The sequence below is a fragment of the Siniperca chuatsi genome, linkage group LG7, assembly GCF_020085105.1.
Source record: "Siniperca chuatsi isolate FFG_IHB_CAS linkage group LG7, ASM2008510v1, whole genome shotgun sequence".
Taxonomy (NCBI): Eukaryota; Metazoa; Chordata; class Actinopteri; order Centrarchiformes; family Sinipercidae; genus Siniperca; species Siniperca chuatsi.
Window position 1 is genome coordinate 14,869,968 of NC_058048.1, and position 22,232 is coordinate 14,892,199.

The 22,232-nt window shown below is 38.8% G+C and overlaps 1 protein-coding gene across 1 annotated transcript in view; it reads left to right on the forward strand.

Moving 5' to 3' along the window:
* Positions 1-22,232, forward strand: part of fam168a (family with sequence similarity 168 member A) — a 34,582-nt gene that overhangs the window by 6,724 nt on the left and 5,626 nt on the right. The window contains 7 exon segments of the mRNA XM_044203576.1: positions 9,496-9,603; positions 10,333-10,424; positions 14,096-14,176; positions 18,741-18,794; positions 18,797-18,885; positions 20,796-20,982; positions 21,959-22,085. Coding sequence (XP_044059511.1) covers positions 9,542-9,603; positions 10,333-10,424; positions 14,096-14,176; positions 18,741-18,794; positions 18,797-18,885; positions 20,796-20,982; positions 21,959-22,071 — 678 coding nt within the window. The 5' untranslated portion in view covers positions 9,496-9,541 and the 3' untranslated portion in view covers positions 22,072-22,085.

Consider the following 22,232-nt stretch of genomic DNA (forward strand, 5'->3'; position numbering starts at 1 on the left):
ATTTGCTAGTTTTTGAACACTAGGGGGCAAACTGCGAAAAGCAGACCTGCTATACTATTGGCTTATGAAGTTGGTACGGCTGTTAGCCGCATTCAGCAGACACGGAGCAACAAGAGCATCTATCTGATTGTACCACTGACTACTGAGAAAAATATCTACCTTGTATCAAACTCATTTTAACCATGTGCGTGCACTGTGGGTAGTTCATTTGGCCTGCGAGATTTGAGCATTAAAGAAAAAGAAAGGCCCTGGTTGGCTCTGTATGTTTACGAAGTTTGAAATATCTGCAACCACTGACGCAACAGAAGAGAGATTTTGTGATGGAGATTTCTTGCAAAGAGACAGTAAATTTTACTGGTTGCTATTTTAACTACAATATTATGGTCTTTTTCCCCCCTTCTGTAATTGTCTAGTCCCACCTCCACTGCAGGCAATAATGCCTGTCTGTTGTTAATATAGCCTGGAGGTATTGATTATTTATCATGGGTTTAACTGTCAAGTCCTTGCTCACAAAGCTGTCTATTCTCCTTCTTGTGTTTGTGTACTTGTAAATTTGTGTCTGTGTTGTTCTCCCCCCTCCGTAACTCAAATTATTCAGAATATGAATCCAGTGTGTGTGTGTCCCCAAAAAGCAGTGTTTAAAAGGTCATTCAAAATCAAACCCATGACCACGTGAAAGAATTCTGGACTTGCCTAGCAGCTCATTATTTGCTCTCCCGTCTTAATTGGGTTAGTGAGACATTTGTAAGTAATCAATAAAAATTGATGCACCTGTTTCAAGCTGTCAATAATTTGGAGCACCTTTGAACTTATTGCTTGCAGCAAGTGTGCTTTGTACTCAAATACACAAACTTTCTGGAACAGGCTAGGGATGTACCTGTGTCTTTTTATATGGCTATTACGTAAGTGACTGCACAGTGTTGAGGATGTACAGGCACGACAGTTTCTTTTTTTCTATTTTGTAATTATGTAGCTTTTAATAGTTCACCTATCATGGAGACGATCAGTGTGAGTTAAATTTACTTGCAGCTAAACTGTGGGAAAGAACAAGTCTCGTGCATATTGTTGGGCCTTTGGATTTCTGCAACCAGATATGCACTACTGTATGTTAGTCTGTAAAATATCCCATTGATAATCTTGTACATGTTTTCAACTAGTTGAATTTCAATGTGCAATAAGTAAGATTTATACTATCAACACATGCTGCTTTAGAAATATATGCCAATGTTCCACCAGAGTTCTTGCATGGTTTTCTGGCTCTTCTGAAGTGGTGAAATTCACTTTGGTTCATGGTATCTATAGATATCTGTAGAAAACCTTTCTCTCCATTTGTCATCCATCCAACAATTTTGTTGTCTGGTCTGTTACAGCCTCACTAAGGCAACTAGCACGTCTGTAGATGTCTAGTCTTGTTTCCAGTATCGTTCAGGGCTACTATCAATGTTGTAATTGCCTAGTTGCTGTGAGAACTCATTAAAAGTAAAATTACTTGATGCTCCCTTTTAAGAAAGTTAGACAGAAGCCTCTAATTAACACCTTAAATAAGGACTCTTTGTTAGGGACAGCTTTGTCATCACCCTCTATTGCTTTTACCCTCAGAAGGTAATGCTATTAATGATTTACACCATAATCTGTGGGTAATTTTAGCTTTCTTTCTGCATAATCAAATCATTAATACAAAGCTGTATCACGGCAAAATATACAAATATTGCAGAGTAAATTCATTTTTGCCATAGATGGTATTCCAATGGTGGTGTGTATGTGCATGTTAAAAATTGTGCCTAATCATGGTCATAAGACAAAAAGAATCAATGTAAACAATCTGTAATTGACAGATTGTAACTAAAATTGTTCCACATCATCAGTAAGACCTATGGTATTTAGTATTTGATATTCCAAAATGTCAGCAGTCTGAAATACTTTAGAAAACCTTTTATACTGTTTTACTATAATGTGGCTCTTAATAAATGTGTGTTCGTAACCAAGGACCACAGCAGCAGAAGAAATCTCCATAAATGGATAATGTTGAAGGGTTTTTATTTCACGGTATAGGCGCACATTTCCATTTTCAGTGCACAATATTGTCACATAATCCAGGGATGCAGGCCCATGAGGTGTGTGACTGATGAGATGATTTTGAAAAGGAGAATAGAAGAGGAGGAAGCCGACACAGAGAAAAGGGCAGATGCTGTCCCAAAGTGTATAGTGCTGTCCTAGATCTAAAATAGCCCAGGGCTGTTGGGAGCTCGTTGCTGCAGGGCAGGTCTGATTGTGTGGAAAGCAGGGGGGATTTCTGATTCCATCACACTGCCTTTGAATGTTGTTGTAAGATGGATTTGGTCTCGGACATGATTATGGATGTCAGTTTTGATTGTGATAGCAGCCACTAGTTAGTCTGTCCCTTAGGCCTGTGCTTTGTTAGATATCATGCTGCAGTTATGATTTCTGCTGTATTATAGGCCCTGAAAACCTATTTCTTAATCAGCTTTGTAATCTGGCCATGAATATTCAGTGTTATAGAGAAATAGGTTTTAATACAGCTTTATTGTTGATGGTCAATGGTTGGTTGTGCAGTACAGTAGGGTTGCAAAGTTATTTTCATTACCAATAATCTGCCAGTTCTTTTCTTGCGTTCTTTGTCGTTTGGTCAATAAACTGAATAATAAAAAATGCCCATGACATTCTCCCAGAACCCAAGGTAAAATTTTTGAATAGCTTGCCTTGTTTTGTCCGACCAACAGCGCAAAACCCAAACGTTTGAGAACCTGGAACCATTTAATTTTTAGCATTTTTGCTTAAAAAAGGTCTGAAACAATTAACCATTACTGATTAATTTTCTTTCAATAGGCTCAGCGTTTCAGCTTGACATTACAGTGAGCCGATGCTAAAATATGCTATAGAATATAATCAACAAATAGGAAGAGAAGAGCCGCCCAGTGTAAGTATATTAAATGTGTGACTCATTCTGTAGGTAGGTATTTTGAATATTAATTGGTCTGTAAGGAAAAAAAATACTGTTGACGCACCAAATTACACTCAGCAGTTTATTGTCTTAATGTTTTTCTTTCTCTGTTTCCTGCTTATAAATGAAATGCTGTCTTCTTAAGGATTTAAAAAAAAAAAAAAAAAGCTGTTCATTGCAGGAGAGAATAGAACTGAAGTGTGATGACGCCCACTGGTTCTGATTTGTTGCTTTAAGAGTAGATGCCTGGTGAGGTATTATGTGGGTGGTGTGGGGGGTTTGTTGTATTGTACATGTTCTCCAGGAATGGTAGCTCTTTGTGTGTGTGTGAGAGAGAGACGTTTATTCTTCCCTCCTCCTCCCTCATTATTTCCTCTTCTGGTCCCCCTAGGCTACAGGAATCTCCCTTTTATGGAGTGGAACCAACATTATCATTTTGAAACAAGCACACATTTATATTAACATGCACAAATTAAATATGTGGGCATAAACTTTGAAGATCTGAAACAAGGCAAGACCTGACTGTCACATTACTGATTTCACATAAACATACCCCAGCCCTGTTAGCATGCAGGCAGCTGTGTTTTTGTACCTAGGCCTTGAGGCAATAGCTTGTGAGATCAGCCCAAATGAAGTCCCACTAATAGAGTTTAAGCTTAACAAAGTCCTGAAAAGTAACTCAGGTTAAGCCAGGGAGCACAAAGGTCTCTTTAATCATGTCAGTCAGTAGTGAATGAATCCCTGATCTACTGTGTGTGTGTGTGTTCGTGCGAGCGAGAGAGAACGAGCTCCCAATACAATTTGACGTCAGTGTTAGGGGTTGCAGTTACAGCTGATGATGATTAGTCAGTCAACAGAAGAAAAAAAATCAACAATTTTGTTAATCATTCCACCTTCTCAAAAGTGAGGATTTAGTGAAACTTAATAAATTTGGGTTTTGGACTGTTTAATGGGATAAAACAAGGAATTTGAGTAAGTCAATGTTGGCTCTGGTAAATTATAATTGCCATTAGGGTTGGACCGATTTTAACAATGCCATCATACATTGCCAATTGCTTGACAGCCATCGACCACTAAGCCCTCTACCATTGCAACATCATGACTTTAAACCTCTAATCTTTACCTCTGTTCCAATCGCCAACACACCTGTCTGCTCAGATTGCAACCACCGTCACTCTGTTTCACTCACCCATACACTCATTACACACTGCCCTGTTCCTTAAAAGGAGCCACACAACTCTTATAACAAAGAGGAAGGAAAAGTAAAGACAGACCGGGTGAGTAGGTGAGAATGGGCTGTGAATGGGCTCAATTGTTTTAACTATTTTGTTAGATTTTATTAAAAATAAAACAATTAACAGATTAATCATTAATGAAAATAGTTGTTAGTTGCAACCCTATTGCAGTATGTTCATTGATATAGTATCATAGAATTACAATTTTTTTTACTTTATGTTGTGGTATGAGGTCAAGTTGACAAACATTTATCATACATCTCATTACACAAATGAGAAATAAAGCCTAGTCCTTTGCAAGTGAGAAGAATCTTGAATGAAATTTGTTGTAGTGATAAGCCACCTACAGAAAGTACTAAACAAGTCGAATCACAATTACAAACAACTTCCAGTTGACAGCGCACACCATCTTCTGGATGTGAGACCCAATTTTATGTTGAGGTTGTTTGGCTCTATGACAGCCTGCCATGTTGACTGGTTTGATTGCCATAACCTATCAAAAGGTGTAATAGCTGTCAGGAGATGAGTGAAAACACTTCGTGTCACATGTACAGTTTCATCATCACTGCCAGAGCCCCCTGTGGGCAGCAGCCCTTTGACTGATGGAGGGATGTTACACAGCTAGCCCTGCTGTTATTGAAGTCAGGTGTGTTTGTATCAAGGAGAGAAGTGTGAAAAGACAGAAATATATTTTTACAAAAAGCAGACCATCGCAAAGTGTGTGCATGGCATAAGTGTAAATTGTAATGTAGCTGGAAAAAAAGAGCCATAAAAGAGTACAAATCTAGATTCAGACCAACTGTGACCAGTAAGCCCTCAGTGGCTACTAGACGGCTGTGGCTTGGTCGTCCACCAATCGGAAGGTCGGTGGTTCGATCCCCGCATGTCGAAGTGTCCTTTGGCAAGACACTGAACCTCAATTGCCCTGACTTCCTGCCCTGCGTGTGACTGATTAGTTAGTTTATTTGTACTAATGAGCAGTTAGAACCTGCCATCAGTGTATGAATGTGTGTGAATGGGGTGAATGTGATATGTAGTGCGAAGCGCTTTGAGTAGTTGGAAAGACTAGAAAGGCGCTATACAAGTACAGTCCAAATACTGGCAACACAGTTGCACACTTGTGTACATCATGTACCTGCGGCTTCTTCAAAGTAAAAGCTTTCTGCCAATTATGCTACTGAAACTACTTGGCCTCAGTTAGGCAAATTTCCTACATTTTCACTCACATTTCTCAGCTCTTTAAAAGCTTGTTTCCTTCATGACTGCATTTTAAAATTGTATCCTAGCAACACATTATATATTTATCTTCTCAGTGTTTGAATGAGTAATAATTCATAACACATAACATTCAAGACACCTGGTCATCTGATAATAATTTGGTCATTAATCAAATAAAAAATACTTAAACATTTCCTGATGGCAAACATTTTATAGTGAGCAATTTTAAGACATTATTTTGTGCTCCAGTAACTCGTTATTGCCATTTTTCATTATTTTAGAGATGTATTGACTAATGATGAACTTGTTGATTGTTGAGTAGTTGATCGGCAGAAAATGAATCAGCAACTATTGTGATTATCGATTTAAGTAATTTTTCTTGCAAAAATGCCAAACATTGACTAGTTCCAGGATTTTCTGTCATGTGATAGTAAATTAAACATATTTTTGGTTTTGGAGTGTTGTTTGGACAAAGCAAGACATTTGAAGGGTTCTGGGAAATTAAAATTGAGTATTCACTATTTTCTGACAATTTATAGACAAATTGATTATTTGAGAAAATAATCAGCAGATTACTTATAGTTGAAGCTCTAGATCAGTCAGTTAATAGAAAAAATAATACATTAATCAGAAATGGCGATCATTATTTGCAGCCCTACACAGAGATGGCAACTGATTTTGACTTCAGTATGCATGGTATGTAAGTGTATTTCCCAAAATGGCAGATTGTTCCTTTTACAGAAAAAAGCGTAGCAAAACAAAATCATTAAGAGCTTATGCTTCATTGTGAACACACAACCCAAACCCTTGGCTCCAAGCGCCCAGCAGCAGTTGCTGTTTGCTGGTGTCTGTCTATAAGCAAGCGTGGATGTGTTTTTGACATTTTCAGGCAACCAACAATATGGTGTGTCATTTTTAGTTCTGTTCTTTGTGAAGTATGCCTTAAGCGGCCAAAATGCTTCCAAACGGTGGAGGAGATGTGTAGACTAGTCTCTGCTCCTTTACACTTTGTCCAAATAAATGTACTATCTCTTTGTCTCTTTATGGTGAATGTCCCCTGGAGACTGGTCTTTTACAATCATAGTGGTCTGTCGAACAGAAGGTCTTCTGGCTAGAAAGGGTCTTTCTTTTTTTTTAGGAATTGACAGCCTGAAGCACCTCATCATCACCTCCCCCTGAAAACAAAGGGAGTTGGGGTTAGGCACTCCTACTCATCACATGCATTTCTGCCATGTTCCTCACACACACACCTTCATTAGACGCACCGTAGTGCTCCTCTTGTTCTCGCCCATTTACTTTCCGTCACCTTTGCCTGCGTGCACACACAAAACAGATGAACACTCTTTCTCTACTCTATTCAGGCACAGCTGTAATTGGGTATGTGTTGTGTTTGCAGCATTAGACCTCAGGGTTAGTTTAGCCACCTGTCCATGTGTTAATGGGCATTGTTACCTCACTCTACACATTTCAACTTGGCTCATGTGAATAACCACCAGGTTCATGTAATATTTTGACTAAAGCTCTTACATGGCACGCTTTGAAGCTTTTTGGTTTGATGATATTGTTCAATAATCGTCTGTTAAGATTAGGAGAGCCTATAGAAAATTTGCCACAAAACACCACAAAGCAAATTATGAGACTAATTTGGCTAATGGTTGTATGGTGCCTTCACCTAAATGATGTCAATGATGGTGATTTCAATTTTTAAAACTATATCAAACAGTTTTTAGCCATGCTCACGGCAAGGGCTTTAGGGATGGCAATCAGTCTGTCCACCTCTTTGGTCTAGACTGAGACATCTTTATCATAATCATAACTATTGGAAGAATTGCCACGAAATTGTATACAGACATTCATGGTCCCCAGAGAATGAATCCTAATGAGTTTGGTGATCCCCTGACTTATCTAGTGCCATCAGCAGGTTCACATTTGTGGTTTTAATTGAAATGTCTCGAGAGCTATTGGATGGACTGTCATGAAATTTGGTGCAGACATTCATGTTCCCCTCATCTAGCACCATCATCGATCAAAATTTAAATTTGTCCAACACTTTGATTTATGACCAAATACCTGCAAAACGAATGACATTCCCATCAGCCTCAGCTGTACTTTGTGTTTAGTGCTAAATAGTACATTTTAGCATGCTAACACACAACTAAGATGATGAACACATTATACCTGCTAAACTGATGTTAGCATTTAGCTCAAAGCACAGCTTTCCCTATGTACTGCCTCACAGAGCTGCTAGTGTGGCTGTCGACTCTTAGTTGATCTGCAATAATCTGTGCAAGGACCATAATACAATAACAAGACTGTGTTGAATTTTAAAACTTGCACAGTGAGCTTGGAAGACATTTTGGGAAAATCAGGCATTGTATTTTTAAACTAATCCAGTTAAGCTGTTTTTTTTTAATGTGGCAGTTAATCTTTGCATTTTGATTTAATCTTGTTATAATCAAACTTTTGCATGTAGAGACACTGATTAACTGAGGTGGAAAAATCCAATATTAAATTGAACAAAGAGCGCCAGAGAAGAATGAAAGGTGGGAGGCAGAATAGTCCTAGAGTAAGGAATTAAAGCATAAGAGATACAGTAGATTGAGGAATGTAGTGCGAGATGTGTTCAGCAATAGGTTAATCAATTCCCCAGGGATATTCTTTTGTTATGAGATACGAATATGAGAAATGAACCAGAATTCCCAGTACCCCACTTGATGTTTTACACACCCACCGATACACAGATTCATGTTTTTGTTCATTTTCTGGGGCATGCATATGTGCGTATCAACGAATTCATGCACACAACAACTTAAGCAACTGCACCCATGCATTTGTGCTCGTATTCAGTTCTCAAGTGTCCTTGGGTGCTTTGACGTCAGTGTTCCTGGATGAAGTGCTGAAATGCTTCCTTGCCTAATTTGAAGTGTCACTTGGTGCCGTTTGGCATCACCACGGTGCAGTGTATGCCCAGGAATTATGACAGTGAAGCTTTAATGTTAACTTGTTAACTGGCCATGAAGCACAGGATGGATCGGTCAGATTTAAGTTGGAAATTTGTCATTTGGTACAATCCAATTCACAAATGTATATATCTATAGGAAGCAGAATTGGACAAATGAGTTTTGGGAGTCTGTACATGGTAAATGGGTGGGTGATGTGCTGTGTACAGAGAGCTTGCCACAACATATTTCACGCAGCACACGACAGAGCCACACATAAAAACCAGACGGAACTGGCCTGATCACCGCCATCACATACCAGGTCCCCTCTCTTTCAGAAACAGAAGTAAAAATCAACACAAGATATACATGAACTCAAACAACACACAGCTCACACACACACCTTTCCTCTCTTTATTTATTCCGCAGCTGTTCTGCTCTGTGTTTGTGCACTGCTCTTGTGGTTCTAGCTCATGTGCGTACTGGATCATGCTTACTCATGGCTCGGTGCAAGACTCTGCCTATTTGCACTATATTTCGTTCTTCTGTTGTTTTGCTCTCCGTCACTTGCCCGCACACTGGGTATGTTGTGCTTTTTCATTTGGCTGTCTTAATGTTTGCTTTGCTGCTTGTATTGGATGTTCCGTACAGCACATCATACACACACACACATATATATACATACATACTCACACACCTCATTTTCTGTTGGATATATGCACATCATGTAGGCGCTACATACACAGGGGTGAATGAATAAATTACCTCAAGGCTATTTTATCAGCCAGTACTGTTAGAAACAGCTTGTTTTGTACATACATAAACTGATGGTATAAAATATTTAGTGCACAAAATAGTAGCAAAGACAGCCAGTTTCTCACAATATTTGCCTAAATATTTTTCCATGCATTGTTTTGTATTTAGCACAGTTATTAAATGCATTTATTGGTGGCTAAAGACACAGCAGTTACCACAAACACTCCAACAACTCTCAAACACACCGTCTAAATCACCCCCCCCGTCACTAATCATTTGCTGTTGCACTGGTGCTTGCTGTTTGCTGTTTTTGTTTTTTTTATTTTAATTTTTTTCCTTTTCCTGTGTTCGTTGTAATCATGACCTCTCGCTGTTTTAATTTCAGATTTGCATATCCACTTCCACTCCTTCCTCATTTGCATACAGCAAGAATGGCGAGCGGGCATCCCACAGACAAATTCAGTTTCATGTATCAACCAGACACGCACAAGAGGTACGGGGCACGCATGCACACACACTCACACACACATGTACATGATTTCCCATGCCCATATTCTCCAGGTGACCAGGTAAGTTGAAATAATCGAGGAGCACTTGAGGTCTTTTCGTCTACATTGTGAGACCCGCGGAGAAAGATGCCCTATGGGAGATGTAGTATGAATGGCTCTGTTATTAGGCACCTTCACCCCAACCATTTCCAGCACCTTAAATTTTTAGTGGCACTCCTCCGTTCAAACCTGGAAACCAGGCTGGTAGAGCTCGCTCTGCCTTTATTGGTGCAGTAGTGAAAATAAGGCAGGTGTGCAACATTTGGCCAGCTGTATTTAATGCCACACAGGAAACCAAACCATTTTTTCAGTGGATCCATGCGTCCTTGTGCTTTCCTGTCAGTACTTCTGCCTTTTTTTTTATTTCAGGCAGTCTGTGTTTTTAAATACATGCTTATGTTGAGCCTACTTGAGGGTGAGGATTCACAGGGCTTGATTGTTTTTTGTTTGGGGTTTTTTTTTTGTTCCATGCTGGCAAAATGCTTTAGCTGGATGTCGCCTTAAGAACCTGAGTTTGGGATTAATGTGTGTGATGAGTGTTTGCCTCTGCTTGATAATCGTAGCAATTTTCTTTCCAATTTACATGGCTTACGTCTCTCTCTCCTCCATTTTTCTTCTGTCTTCTCTTATCCCCCTGCCCTTTCTGCCACACTTTCTATTTCTCTCTTTCTCAGTAAGAACAGGTTATCTTCAGCTATGAATCCAGTCTACAGCCCCGTTCAGCCTGGCACCCCATATGGAAACCCTAAGAACATGGCCTTTACAGGTAAGGCTAACACGCACATACACATTTATCATCCTCTTACCAGTACAAACATGTTTTTAAGGATGGCTGCAAGTGACAAGCACTGCTGAATTTTTCGTCAGTGGAGGAGACAGTTCTGCTAATGGCCTCTTGATGCTCCCAAAAGTAAGAAAACCCTCTTTTTTTATAAATGGGTTAGTAGTAGTTAATTTCACTTTTTCACAGTTTAGAAGATTCTTGCTCCAAAAAAAAGAGCGTTAGGGTTTTAGCTTTGATTGACGGGTCTTTATGCATCCAGCTCTTGTGGCTTTTGCTTACTTGCCCCATCTAAGCTCCACTCCGTTGCCACCCTGTTGTTCACATTTAGATTTTCTTTTACAGATTTCATAACTGGCAACAGACTACGTCAATGTTTTTTCACCGTCTATAGAATGTGTTTCAGAGAAAGAAATGTCCTTAGTGGGCATTTGAACAAAACATTTACATTTTAAGCCTAACAAACAACATATGGTTGCTGCAATATAGAAGAGATTTTACAGAAAAGTGATGAAATACAAACAAGCCTTTCTGGCATTTTCAGTACAAGTGGGAGTTGATGTTAGATAAGGGTAAAGGAAGATAGGAGATAATAGTCACAAAGTGTGGACTGACGTCTTTTCTTAACTGGCATGAAAACATCAATCTCTACCTGAAGAAGCAAGTAATTGTAATTGTTTACATTGTGGAGCTTTTAATTTTACACAAGCACATGCTTACAGTGCGATAGGTGAAGAGATACACCAAGAAAATGGAAGAACAGAGGTTGAAAAAGCTTCTTTTAAAAAGCAGCCAGCAAGCACATCACTGTGGACAAAGAGCTAGTCAGTCTCTTGTGAGGAATGGTGTCATATGGCAGATATAGAATGCAGATATGCACTCTTTTGTTTGACAAGAAAGAATAACAGTTCACTTTTTTAACATTAAGTTAAACATTGTGGCCAGATGTATAATTGAGACAAAGCCAGAGAAGCAAAAACTCTTGTGCATTTCGCACATCAGCTCCACATTGACATCCACAAGTCAGCTGGTTAGATTTGTTCTGCCATACTGTATTATGCCACAAAAGACAGTTACTTTCGTCTCTTGTGACATCTTTTTAACCTGATGCAGAAGCATGAAGTTGGAAAAATTTGACGGCTCCATGATGTCATTTTACCAGCTACTCTGTGCTTTTATTGATATGTTCCTCAGTCTTCACACTCGGTTCCCTTCTCTCCATCTCTTTGAATATGCTGTAGGGTTTGTTTTTTTTCCTGAAGAACTGCTGGTCAAAGGTGACTACATAATCTAAACATTCATCATTCCCGCATTCACCACCAAGTTTGCACATGTATTTAAAATGGATATTTGATGCAGTAAAATGAGAGTATTGGTGTAGCTTACAGTTATGTGCTTTCACTCCTATTTAGTTTACATTTGCATGTAAACTAGAAAACATACATGTGACAAAGTCTGAGGAGCAGCATGTTTTTCAGGAATTATTTCCTGGCAGAGACTTATTTTTTTCCCCCCCATGAGCGTCTCGTGTGTCCATTGATGCAAAAACACTCAACACAGACTCATAAATGATAAAATGGTCCATGAAGGTTGATTTTCATATGTGCAAATCTGACAGATAGTAAATTACCTCTTCTGAATATAGGAAAATGACCCCCGATATGTCTTAACTGCACTCACTGTGACCAGCAGACATCCCCAGAAATAATGCAACAGAGAGGAGCTATAGTAAAATATTGTTGTTGTATACTGTAATTTTAGTTTGGATTTGAACAAATTCAGTCAGTTTTATTAACAAAATCACCTTCAGAAATATGCTCTTTATACCTGATTTGTTCTTCTATTTTAATATATCTAAATTTTGAGTAGCATTTTAAAATTATTAGGGTTGCTTTGTAAACTGGGTCTTGGAGTAATAGACACTCTCCGCCCAGATACTCATTCTGCATGTACACTTTCATGGATCTGTAGGCCAACCAGGTGTGACTACAATAGAACTATATACAACACACTGGTTTTCCAGTGGATTATTCCCAAACCCTTGAGATGGCAGGCAACATTACACATGGTGAACTGTCACCCTGAGTTCACGTGTTAAACGCTGCACAAGACTCACCAACCTTGCAACACTCAAGTCAAGTTCAAGATGTTAAATGTAACTTAGGTCAACTTATGAGATAATTGGGGAAAAAATGCTTTAGATGCTAACAGATATGTAAAACAAACCCAAATTCGTCTTCGTCTTAAGTATATAAATGAGCTAACAATGACGATATGTGAGGTAAGGATAGACAGAGTTTTTTTTTTTCGTCAGTAAGCAAATACAAATATTTGTACTTGTAAGGAGCAGTAGTTATAATCATCCCTCCCTTTAGCTATTTATTATCAAACTTAGACACCTTGGTAATCATAATAGTTCAGTGTGTTTTCATGGGGATGTAACATCATCTGGTGTGTTATTGTATCATTTAATGGCTTTGGATCAGTGCGTATGATGGGTTGAACAAGTAACCAGACATTTTGTTCAAAATCTTTTGAACCATGCAGTGTGGCAGCTGTTGAGCTGAGATGATAATTTTGTTATTTTTCCAATTGAGAAGTCACTTTAAATGAGCCCGACTCCAGTTAAAGTCTCAGCTGTCTCCTTCTCAAGTCTAAAACATTATGCTTAGGATGTCAACTGATCTGTCATGATCGAATCATCTACTATACTGAATAATCTATTTGAATTAACTATTCGATTAATTTTTATGTAATTTATACAATTGGGGGGGGGACAAACAGTCTGAAACGCTAAAGATATTCGATTTACAATGATGTAAAACAGAAACGCAGCAGTTGCTGTTTTGAAACTATCCACAATACCACATTGAATTTAACTTTGGATTTTGTGAATTGTTACATCACTGTTTTTTCATGTAGTCAAAAATCCACATTTATTTAGTATTTTATTTCAATAGTCAAAGGTTTGTGTAATCTATACTAAAAATATATTAAAACTGAACTGAGTACAGATTAATTAACAATCACAGCCCTCAGACTCTGGTGCAGTGTAGATTGATGCAGATATCTATTAGACCTGTTCCATCTGACTGTGGCTCAACCTACAGCAGCCAAAGCTAGATATAGCAATGGCGCAAAGCTACAGAACAGACAGTCTGTGAGATTGACTGCCAATAATAGCAAGCAGTGAGCAGCACTTCTCTGACTTACATACTGTCTCTTAACTCTCCTGCTTTTCTCCTCTCTTCCTCCCTCTTTGTCTCGCTCTGTCGAACTCACACCTTTTATCAGTGAAAGCTTTCTCTCAGGTCAAAATCTGCTTTGTTTGCTTGATGTGTAATTGATGACGCACAAGAGTATGTGTGGTGTGTGTGCGCACCCCCTTGCACGTCTCTGCGTGCATTGCTAATGTTTCTGAATTTATCTCCTCCCCCACCATATTGGCAGGTGTGTCTCGTCTGTATGTAAGACGCATTCAGCCGGCTGTGTTATTGGTGCAGACATTTTTTTAATGAGCGCCATCTGTGCACATCCTGCTCCAAACCAAATACTGCCCTACCTGTGTGTGTGTGTGTGTGTGTGTGTGTGTGTGTGTGGCCCTTTGATAAGCTATGGTTTCTGATATTTTCTCTCTCGTCCGTGATGTCCTGAAGGCTATCCAGGAGGGTATCCTGCCACGGCTCCCACCTATACACCCAACCTTTATCAAACAGGCAGTCCTGGGTATCCACCAGGTGAGCCCCAACACACACACACACACACACACACACACACACACACACACACACCATTTGATGACTTTGTTTATACAGTATTTAACAAGGTAATATCTTGGGAGAAATTGCTGTCAGTTCACCCCAATTTTTTGGGTGTTAATTAGTGAGATGATTGTCATTTTTCAAGTAAAAAAAATCTGAGATAAACACACCACAATAGTGTGTAGGGCATCCATTGAAGTTTTATATAAAGAATGTCACCCAGACACTGGTATATGCAGATGATTTTACATCATTATCATGTTTTTAAGTATCAAAACTGCAAGGATATGTCTTTTATTCTGCCTGCCCTTTGTTGAGTAGATATAATACTATTGCCTATTGTTTGTGTTTATTTGCACAATACAAAATATAAAGATACAGAGCAAAATTATAACAGATGAAAACATAAGGAAAGAGTCATACAGTAAAAACAAATGTTGCAGGCAGAACCAAAAAGCAAAGAGCATTATTGTGTGGATCCCATTAAGAAGAAATCTCATTTCATGAGCCAACTAACTAAAGGCAACAATAATGCAACAATCATCTGTGCAAACCTGACTCTCCAATACTGTTACAGATGGAAATTCTAATTTAAAAAGCATTCCTACTGTTGGCAATGAGGAATTTATTAAATATTTTGAAAAATTTCTAAATTCTAAATTGGGAATTTGAGGCCAAAGCTGATGACTATTCCTAGTTTGGTAGTTGTGAATGGTGCTAAGTCTGCTGAAATAATAAACCATTGATCAACCAATAAATGTGCCACCAATTTATCTTGAATAACTTCCAGAAATGTTTTTTGCTCATGAGTAATCACTGGAATCAGTTAGGACTCTGAAAAGCAGTTGAGTAATTTGTTGGTGTGAAATGAAAGTTAGTCTGTGTTTAGGTTAAGGCTGGGATAACACTTAATGTGGTGAATAAATTACACACTGATGGAATTTTAATTAAAGTCAGATGACTGTTAATGCTGCTGTTCCAAAGAGCTGCACTGAATTTATGTGTTGATTATGCACACGCCACCTAAAGCAAATATTGTTTTCCCACATTTTTTATAATTTTCTAAGTTATTTATGATTCACAATTTTGTTGTGACTCAGATGTTGCTTAGAAAATTGATGTACTACCACAATCACTCACAAGATATAGTGAGTATATTTTGAGAAATCAGAAAGTTGTTTAGAGTGGTGATCCCAGCCTAAAGGGCATGGATGGTGAAGAGTGGGAAGCTAGCCAGTAACAGCTGCCAGTGGCCTTATAGCAGCAGATACGTACTCTGCTGGGGTTCAGTGTCTGGTCCCCCAAAGCCGATGGGAATAATAGTTGTCTGAGTCCTTTCCAGATATGGTGTGTCTGTATAGATATAGTTTAGTGTGACGGGGTCTTGAACTTTTCAGCTTAGAAACCCAGACTGAGTCCAATACGATCTCACTCAGGCTCATTGTCTTTTTGAATTATTTGGAGATATTACAGAAACGTTACTAATGACGCCGTTTGGATTCAACCAAAAACAATTTCAGAAACAGTAATGTTTAATTAACAACATCAGGTACACAAGACAAAATAACAAACAAAGAAAATAAAAGAAACATCATGCAACATGCAATCAATAAACTGACCATTGGGAGACAAAAAAGGCAAACGTATTTAAATAACTAAAAGATCACTGAAAAATTGAGGCATAATAATTTGCAGTCAATAAGATTTTCAATAGGATCCTGAAGACAAAGTTCATGAGTTTACAGATGATGTTTAGGCGATTCCAGACAGAGGGATCGGGTGATAAATTGGTAACAACAATGAAAAGAACAAAGTCCTTTTGAAGAACTGAGTGAATTTCTTCTTCTCTAGAAAATGTATTATAAATGTCTGTCTTGAAAAGGATTAAGTAGATTATCACCTAAATAAAAACATATTCAGAAAGTATTAATTACTATAAATAGATATCTTTTTCTGAACATGGGGGGCAGATAGCTGCATGAATTGTTTCCTATTCTCCTGAATTGTAAGTGTCTTAACAAGGCAGGGTGGGTTGGTGGTAGATTTCATACAGGCTGCTTTTGAAACCCCCCCCCCCCCCAGTTTGGTTTTATCTTTTGGAAGTCTAACAAAATATCAGGTACGCTTTGGCAAAGCTCACCCAGCTTTGTTCCAACAAAAGACTTGAACCTAATTATTGAGGCCCTTGTTTGAATCAGCATGGGTAATGTTTAACTGCAGACTTCTTTCCATGTGTATTCTACAGTGTTTAATTTATGGCGAAATTAAAGTCTTTTAGATTTTGTGTCCTAGACAAACATCACCCTCCAGACAAGCCAGCTGTGGTCTGATTTAGAAACGCGTCTTGGTCAATGTCATTATTTCTCAAGACCATTGAATAGACAAACTGTTTTCTATCAGCAGGGCTTTTGTGTAATTGTCACACACCATTGTCCTCTAATGCCCTGCATCCATGTTAGAGCAAAGAATGCGTGTGAGAGTATGCTCGCTCGCTCTCTCTCTCTCTCTCTCTCTCTCTCTCTCTCTCACACTCACACACATACACTTTTAGACACAGATAGCAGCTCCAGCATCTCTTTGTTCCCTTGTCCTTGTGCGAGAGAAGTGCTTTCATAAGCTCCGCAGCAGCAACTAGCTAGTAGCATGTTTGACCTTCAGGCTCCTCCGTGTGGCTGTTCAGAGGTACTGCAACGCACAGTTAACAGCAGACATGAATGCAGTAGACTGAACCAGATGCCTTCACTACAGTATTCCTCATGCTTTTCAACCTTTTGAATGTAGTAGTGTGAGTTAAAACGTGTTTCTTTCTGTGCCACTGAGGTTGGTAGGTTGCTTGACTGTATATGGTCCATAAAAAGGCGATTGTACTCCATATACATGGACTACAGATCTACTCTCTTTAGCAGTAAACAACGCAGAAATGCTGTCTTCAAAGATCATGGTATCACTGGCTAAATGAGGCGTCTTAAAGACGCACAAACCCCTTGTTTGCATTGTTTTGAGACTCAAGAAAAAAGCACCAGCCCTCCATCTGGTGGATTTTGTAGGAAATGCAAAAGATATAACAAACATTTGAATAGGGCTGCAACTAATGATTATTGTCATTATTGATTCATCTCGCAATTCGTTTCTCTTTAGGTCACATCAGAAGACTGTGAAAAATGTCTTTTTAATTTCATAGAAAATTTTATAAATAGAGGTCAAGGTAACATCATCAAACGTTTTGTTTTGTCCAATCAACAGTCCAAAACCAATAATATTACATTTCCTAAGACAAGAAAAGCAGCCAACTCAAGCTCTACATTTGAAAGTTGAAATACACTGTTAAGGGAGGGATTTCTGTTTTTTTAAATAAATTGGTATTTTACTGATTTGGTTTCTACTGGTCTGCATCTAATGCTGAAGTTGTTGAGGGTTAATTTATGAGTAGAATTATTCATAACATGGTGAATTATAAAAACTTAAATCTGCTAGAATCATTTTTACTAATGCATGACTATTTGTATGTGAGAAGGGTCGATTGTAGTGATGATCCCACAAAGAATTATCACCTGACTCTGCAGTTCCACTCAGCTCTAGCTTTAATGTTTTGGTTCACTCACTGCTCTCATCAGCACCGTTTCCAGACGCAGCGAGCAGCTGTTTTCAGTTAAAAACCTACGCTACATGTCCATCACCAAATGGATGTGTAAATGAGCAACTATTTGCCAACAAGTTCCTCATATCAACTTAAAAGGTGATAATGTCTGTGTTTTACAGCTTGTTGCACTGCCCCCAAGTGGCCAAAACATCAGATGATCAGCAGGTTTAAGAAAACAAAATCTCACCAGTGAAGCAGTGATGTTGATAGGTTTTCAATGTAGTGAGTCGCCGGGACCCACAGGTGGTCATTTGAGTGGGTCCCCAATAAAATTTGTGTTTTTTGACAAATTGTAGTGTTAAACTCGTGTTTGATGTTATATGGTTATAACTATGGTTATTCATGCATGTTGAAAATGTATCTGAAAATCAAACAATAAAATCCCAAAATCTGTAAATACACTGCAGACATACAGCAGCTGACAGAAAAAGGAGGTCACATTATACAGAGAAATAGCTTTTCATGCACACAAAGGGCAGTATTATCAGTTTGAATAAAACTGGAGCGTGCTGGTTGGTGGATCAGATACACGCTGAATTAGACACAGGCTAGAGAGAGAGAGACTGTATTTGAGGCGTTTTTTTGGTCATTACCAAAGTAACTACCCGGTTTGCTGCAGAAGGTAAGAAAACGTTTTTGACAGCGAGGTTTATTTTATTTTTCTATGATTTCAACATAAATTTGTTGTTAACAATGTACGTTAGCATTATCAGGGGGAAAATATGGTGCGTCCCCTGGTTCATCAACAGTGAGTTTACTGCTTCTTTCGGATTTTAACACATCAGAGGACACGTACCTAGCAACATCACTGTGAAGTAATAAAGTGTATTGCTCTTATGTAATGTATTTCTAAATCCCCCTTCCTTTCTCCCCTCTTTTTTTCTTTTGACTATTTTTTAGGATATACTTCAGCAGGCACCCCATACAAAGTTCCCCCCACTCAGTCAAATGGAGCTCCCCTCCCTACACCCCGACCCCCACCCCATACCCAACAGCTATGTACCCCATCCGCAGTGCCTACCCTCAGCAGAACCTATACACACAGGTAAGGATACTGATTTAGAACTGACAACATTACCGCGGAGACACTGTCATGCCGCACCTGTTCGGTTGGCAGTGCCATTTAACTTAATCATTTGAGTAAATATGCTTATGTTGTCTGGTTGGTTGAATACATTTTACAGCATATTGATACAATCAGGTGAAGCAATTTTACAAATGCAACACCAAATGGTTTGTCATCTTTGCAATAGCACTGTTTAATCAAGAATGTAGAATCTTTTAATTTAAGTGATGGGTTGTTTTGTGTTCCTTGTTGCAATGTTGATATGATTTATACCAAAGACTCAAATTGGTTTTAAGAGTCTCAAGGAACTCTAGAAACTAATACCCTGGTGATTGGGCAAATTCGACTGACAACAGATTAAAAAGCAGTGGCTTTGTTTGAGACGCAACCATACAAGACAAGTCGACAATAGAGCCATCGTATTGTTCTTTTTTAATGGTAAAATGGATGTTTTTGAAAAGTGCAGAAGAAGGAAGAGAGATGGAAAATGCCAGAAAGCACTGTTGATCTGCCGAGTGTTTTTCTGTCTTTCTCTTGTCCCTGCAGTGGAAAATGACCATGAGTAGTTAAAGGTCCGGTGTGTAACATTTAGGATGAGCTATTGGCAGAAATGGAATATAATATAAATAAAGCAATAAAGTACAGTGGTATGAAAAAGGGTTTGCCCCTTTCTGATTTCTTGTTTTTTTTTTTTTTTTTTTTTTTTTTGTCACACTTAAATGTTTCAGATCATCAAACAAATTTGAATATTAGTCAAAGAGAAAAAAGTAAACACAAAATGCAGCTTTTAAATGAAGGTTGTTGTTGTTGTTGTTATTATTAAGGGAAAACAAAATCCAAACCTACATGGCCCTGTGTGAAATAGTGATTGCCCCCTAAACCTAATAACTGGTTGGGCCACCCTTAGCAGCAACAACTGCAATCAAGCGTTTGAGATAACTGGCAATGAGTCTTTTACAGCGCTGTGGAGGAATTTTGGCCCACTCATCTTTGCTGAATTGTTGTAATTCAGCCACATTGGAGGGTTTTCGAGCATGAACTGCCTTTTTAAGGTCATGCCACAGCATCTCAATAGGATTCAGGTCAGGACTTTGACTAGGCCACTCCAAAGTCTTCATTTTGTTGTTCTTCAGCTATTCAGAGGTGGATTTCCTAGTGTGTTTTGGATCATTGTCCTGCTGCAGAACCCAAGTCCGCTTCAGCTTGAGGTCACGAACAGATGGCCGGACATTCTCCTTCAGGAGTTTTTGGTAGACAGCAGAATTCATGGTTCCATTTATCACAGCAAGTCTTCCAGGTCCTGAAGCAGCAACAACCCCAGACCATCACACTACTACCACCATATTTTACTGCTGGTATGATGTTCTTTTTCTGAAATGCGGTGTTACTTTTACGCCAGATGTAATGGGACACACCTTCCAAAAAATTCAAGTTTTGTCTCGTCAGTCCACAGAGTATTTTCCCAAAGTCTTGGGGATCATCGAGACTTTTGGGAAAATACTCTGTGGACAAAGATTGAACTTTTCGGAAGGTGTGTGTCCCATTACATCGCTATGTTGCACCGCCATGTTTCTACAGTAGCCTATAACGGCTAAACCAAACACTGGCTCTAGATAGGGCCGTTCACGTTTTTTCGCGAGTTTCACAGCCACCCTAGTTTCTCCTACACGCCTGGACGGGGGAGGCTGTATGCAAGCTGTATTCAAATGGTTGCAAACTACAATTTCACTAGATGCCACTAAATCCTACATACTGGACCTCTTAAACCTTTTTCTTAGACTTTCAAATAAAATAAACATTTAAAGTTTATAATAAGCTTTATATATCTTATACACACATAAACACACACCCTCAAACTCACCAACACTTTCCTGTGTTCATCCTGACAGGGAGCGTACTATACCCAGCCAGTGTATGCGGCTCAGCCACATGTGATCCATCACACCACCGTGGTGCAGCCTAACAGCATCCCCTCCACAGCCCTCTATCCTGCTCCCGTCCCTGTACCTGCTCCTCGCAACAATGGCATGGCTGCCATGGGGATGGTAGCTGGGACAACCATGGCCATGAGCGCAGGTATGATCAGAACCACTGACTTAGAAATGTAGTTTATTTCAGTTTTTCAGCCATGACATGCTGACTAAAGGCATTAACGTCTTGACTGTTCTCTCTCGACTGTAATCGCCGATTTTAAGCTATTTATATATGCTGGAGATGGTTTCTTGCACATACATATTTTTTTTAATCTTGCTTACTGAATGTGTTGAGAGTTCCCTTTTGTTGTGGCTTGCATAATTCATAGATTTTTATTTTTTTTTTGTGCTTGGCAGGGTCAGGCTTGTATATCATAAAACATCAGGGTATATATGAGAGTTTAGACAATTGATAAGTCCATTGACAACTGTTTTTTTTTTTCAGCGATTAATCCTAATTTATATGCAAAACATTTTTTGGTTCCAGCATCTCAAATATGAATATTTGCTGGTTTTCTTCATCTTCTATGATAGTAAAGTGAATGTTTGGGTTTTGGACTGTTGGCCAGACAAAACAAGACATTTTAAGCTGTCATCATGGGCTCTGGTAAATTGTGATGGGCAGTTAGTTGACAGTTTGTTGACCAAAATTAAATTAAGTTAGAAAATAATAAGATTAATCAAGGAAAGTAATCATTAGTTGCAGCTGTAGTATAAATTGATTTCTTACATTTATTCAGTTATTTAGTCGGCTTCCTTCGGGGTTTATTTTATACGTACATGGTAGGTAGATAAGTGTTATATTTTATTTAAAGGAGTAAATTGTCACAGCTGCTAAAATGCTTGAAAAACCAGGGGAAATATACCAAAATGCTTGAATGAATCTAAAAAAAATTACGTAGGGAAAATTGGCAATTGGCAAATTATTATACGAACAAGCTGACATAACATAAAAGTCATTATGTACAACTACAGCATCTTAATTACAGAAAAAGGGACAAACCAAGCCTTCATAGCTGTTCAGCAGATGGATTCATAAATGGCTAAAGCTCATGAATGGTGTTGTTAACTTCCTGTAGGGACCCTGCTGACAACGCCCCAGCACGCCCAGATTGGAGGACACCCAGTTACTGTGCCAACCTACAGGCCCCAAGGGACACCTGGGTACAGCTACGTACCGCCTCACTGGTAGAGCCCACCCATCATGTGAGTGTCTGCCCTCCTGCTGCTCGCTTTTTCCTCTTTGAGCTGTTCCTCACCATCCCAATTTTCTCTCCTCCCATCTGTTTCCTCCACCGTCCCCCTTCGTTCTCAGCCCCTTTTCACTCCTTTTATTTTATTTTTTATTTTTGT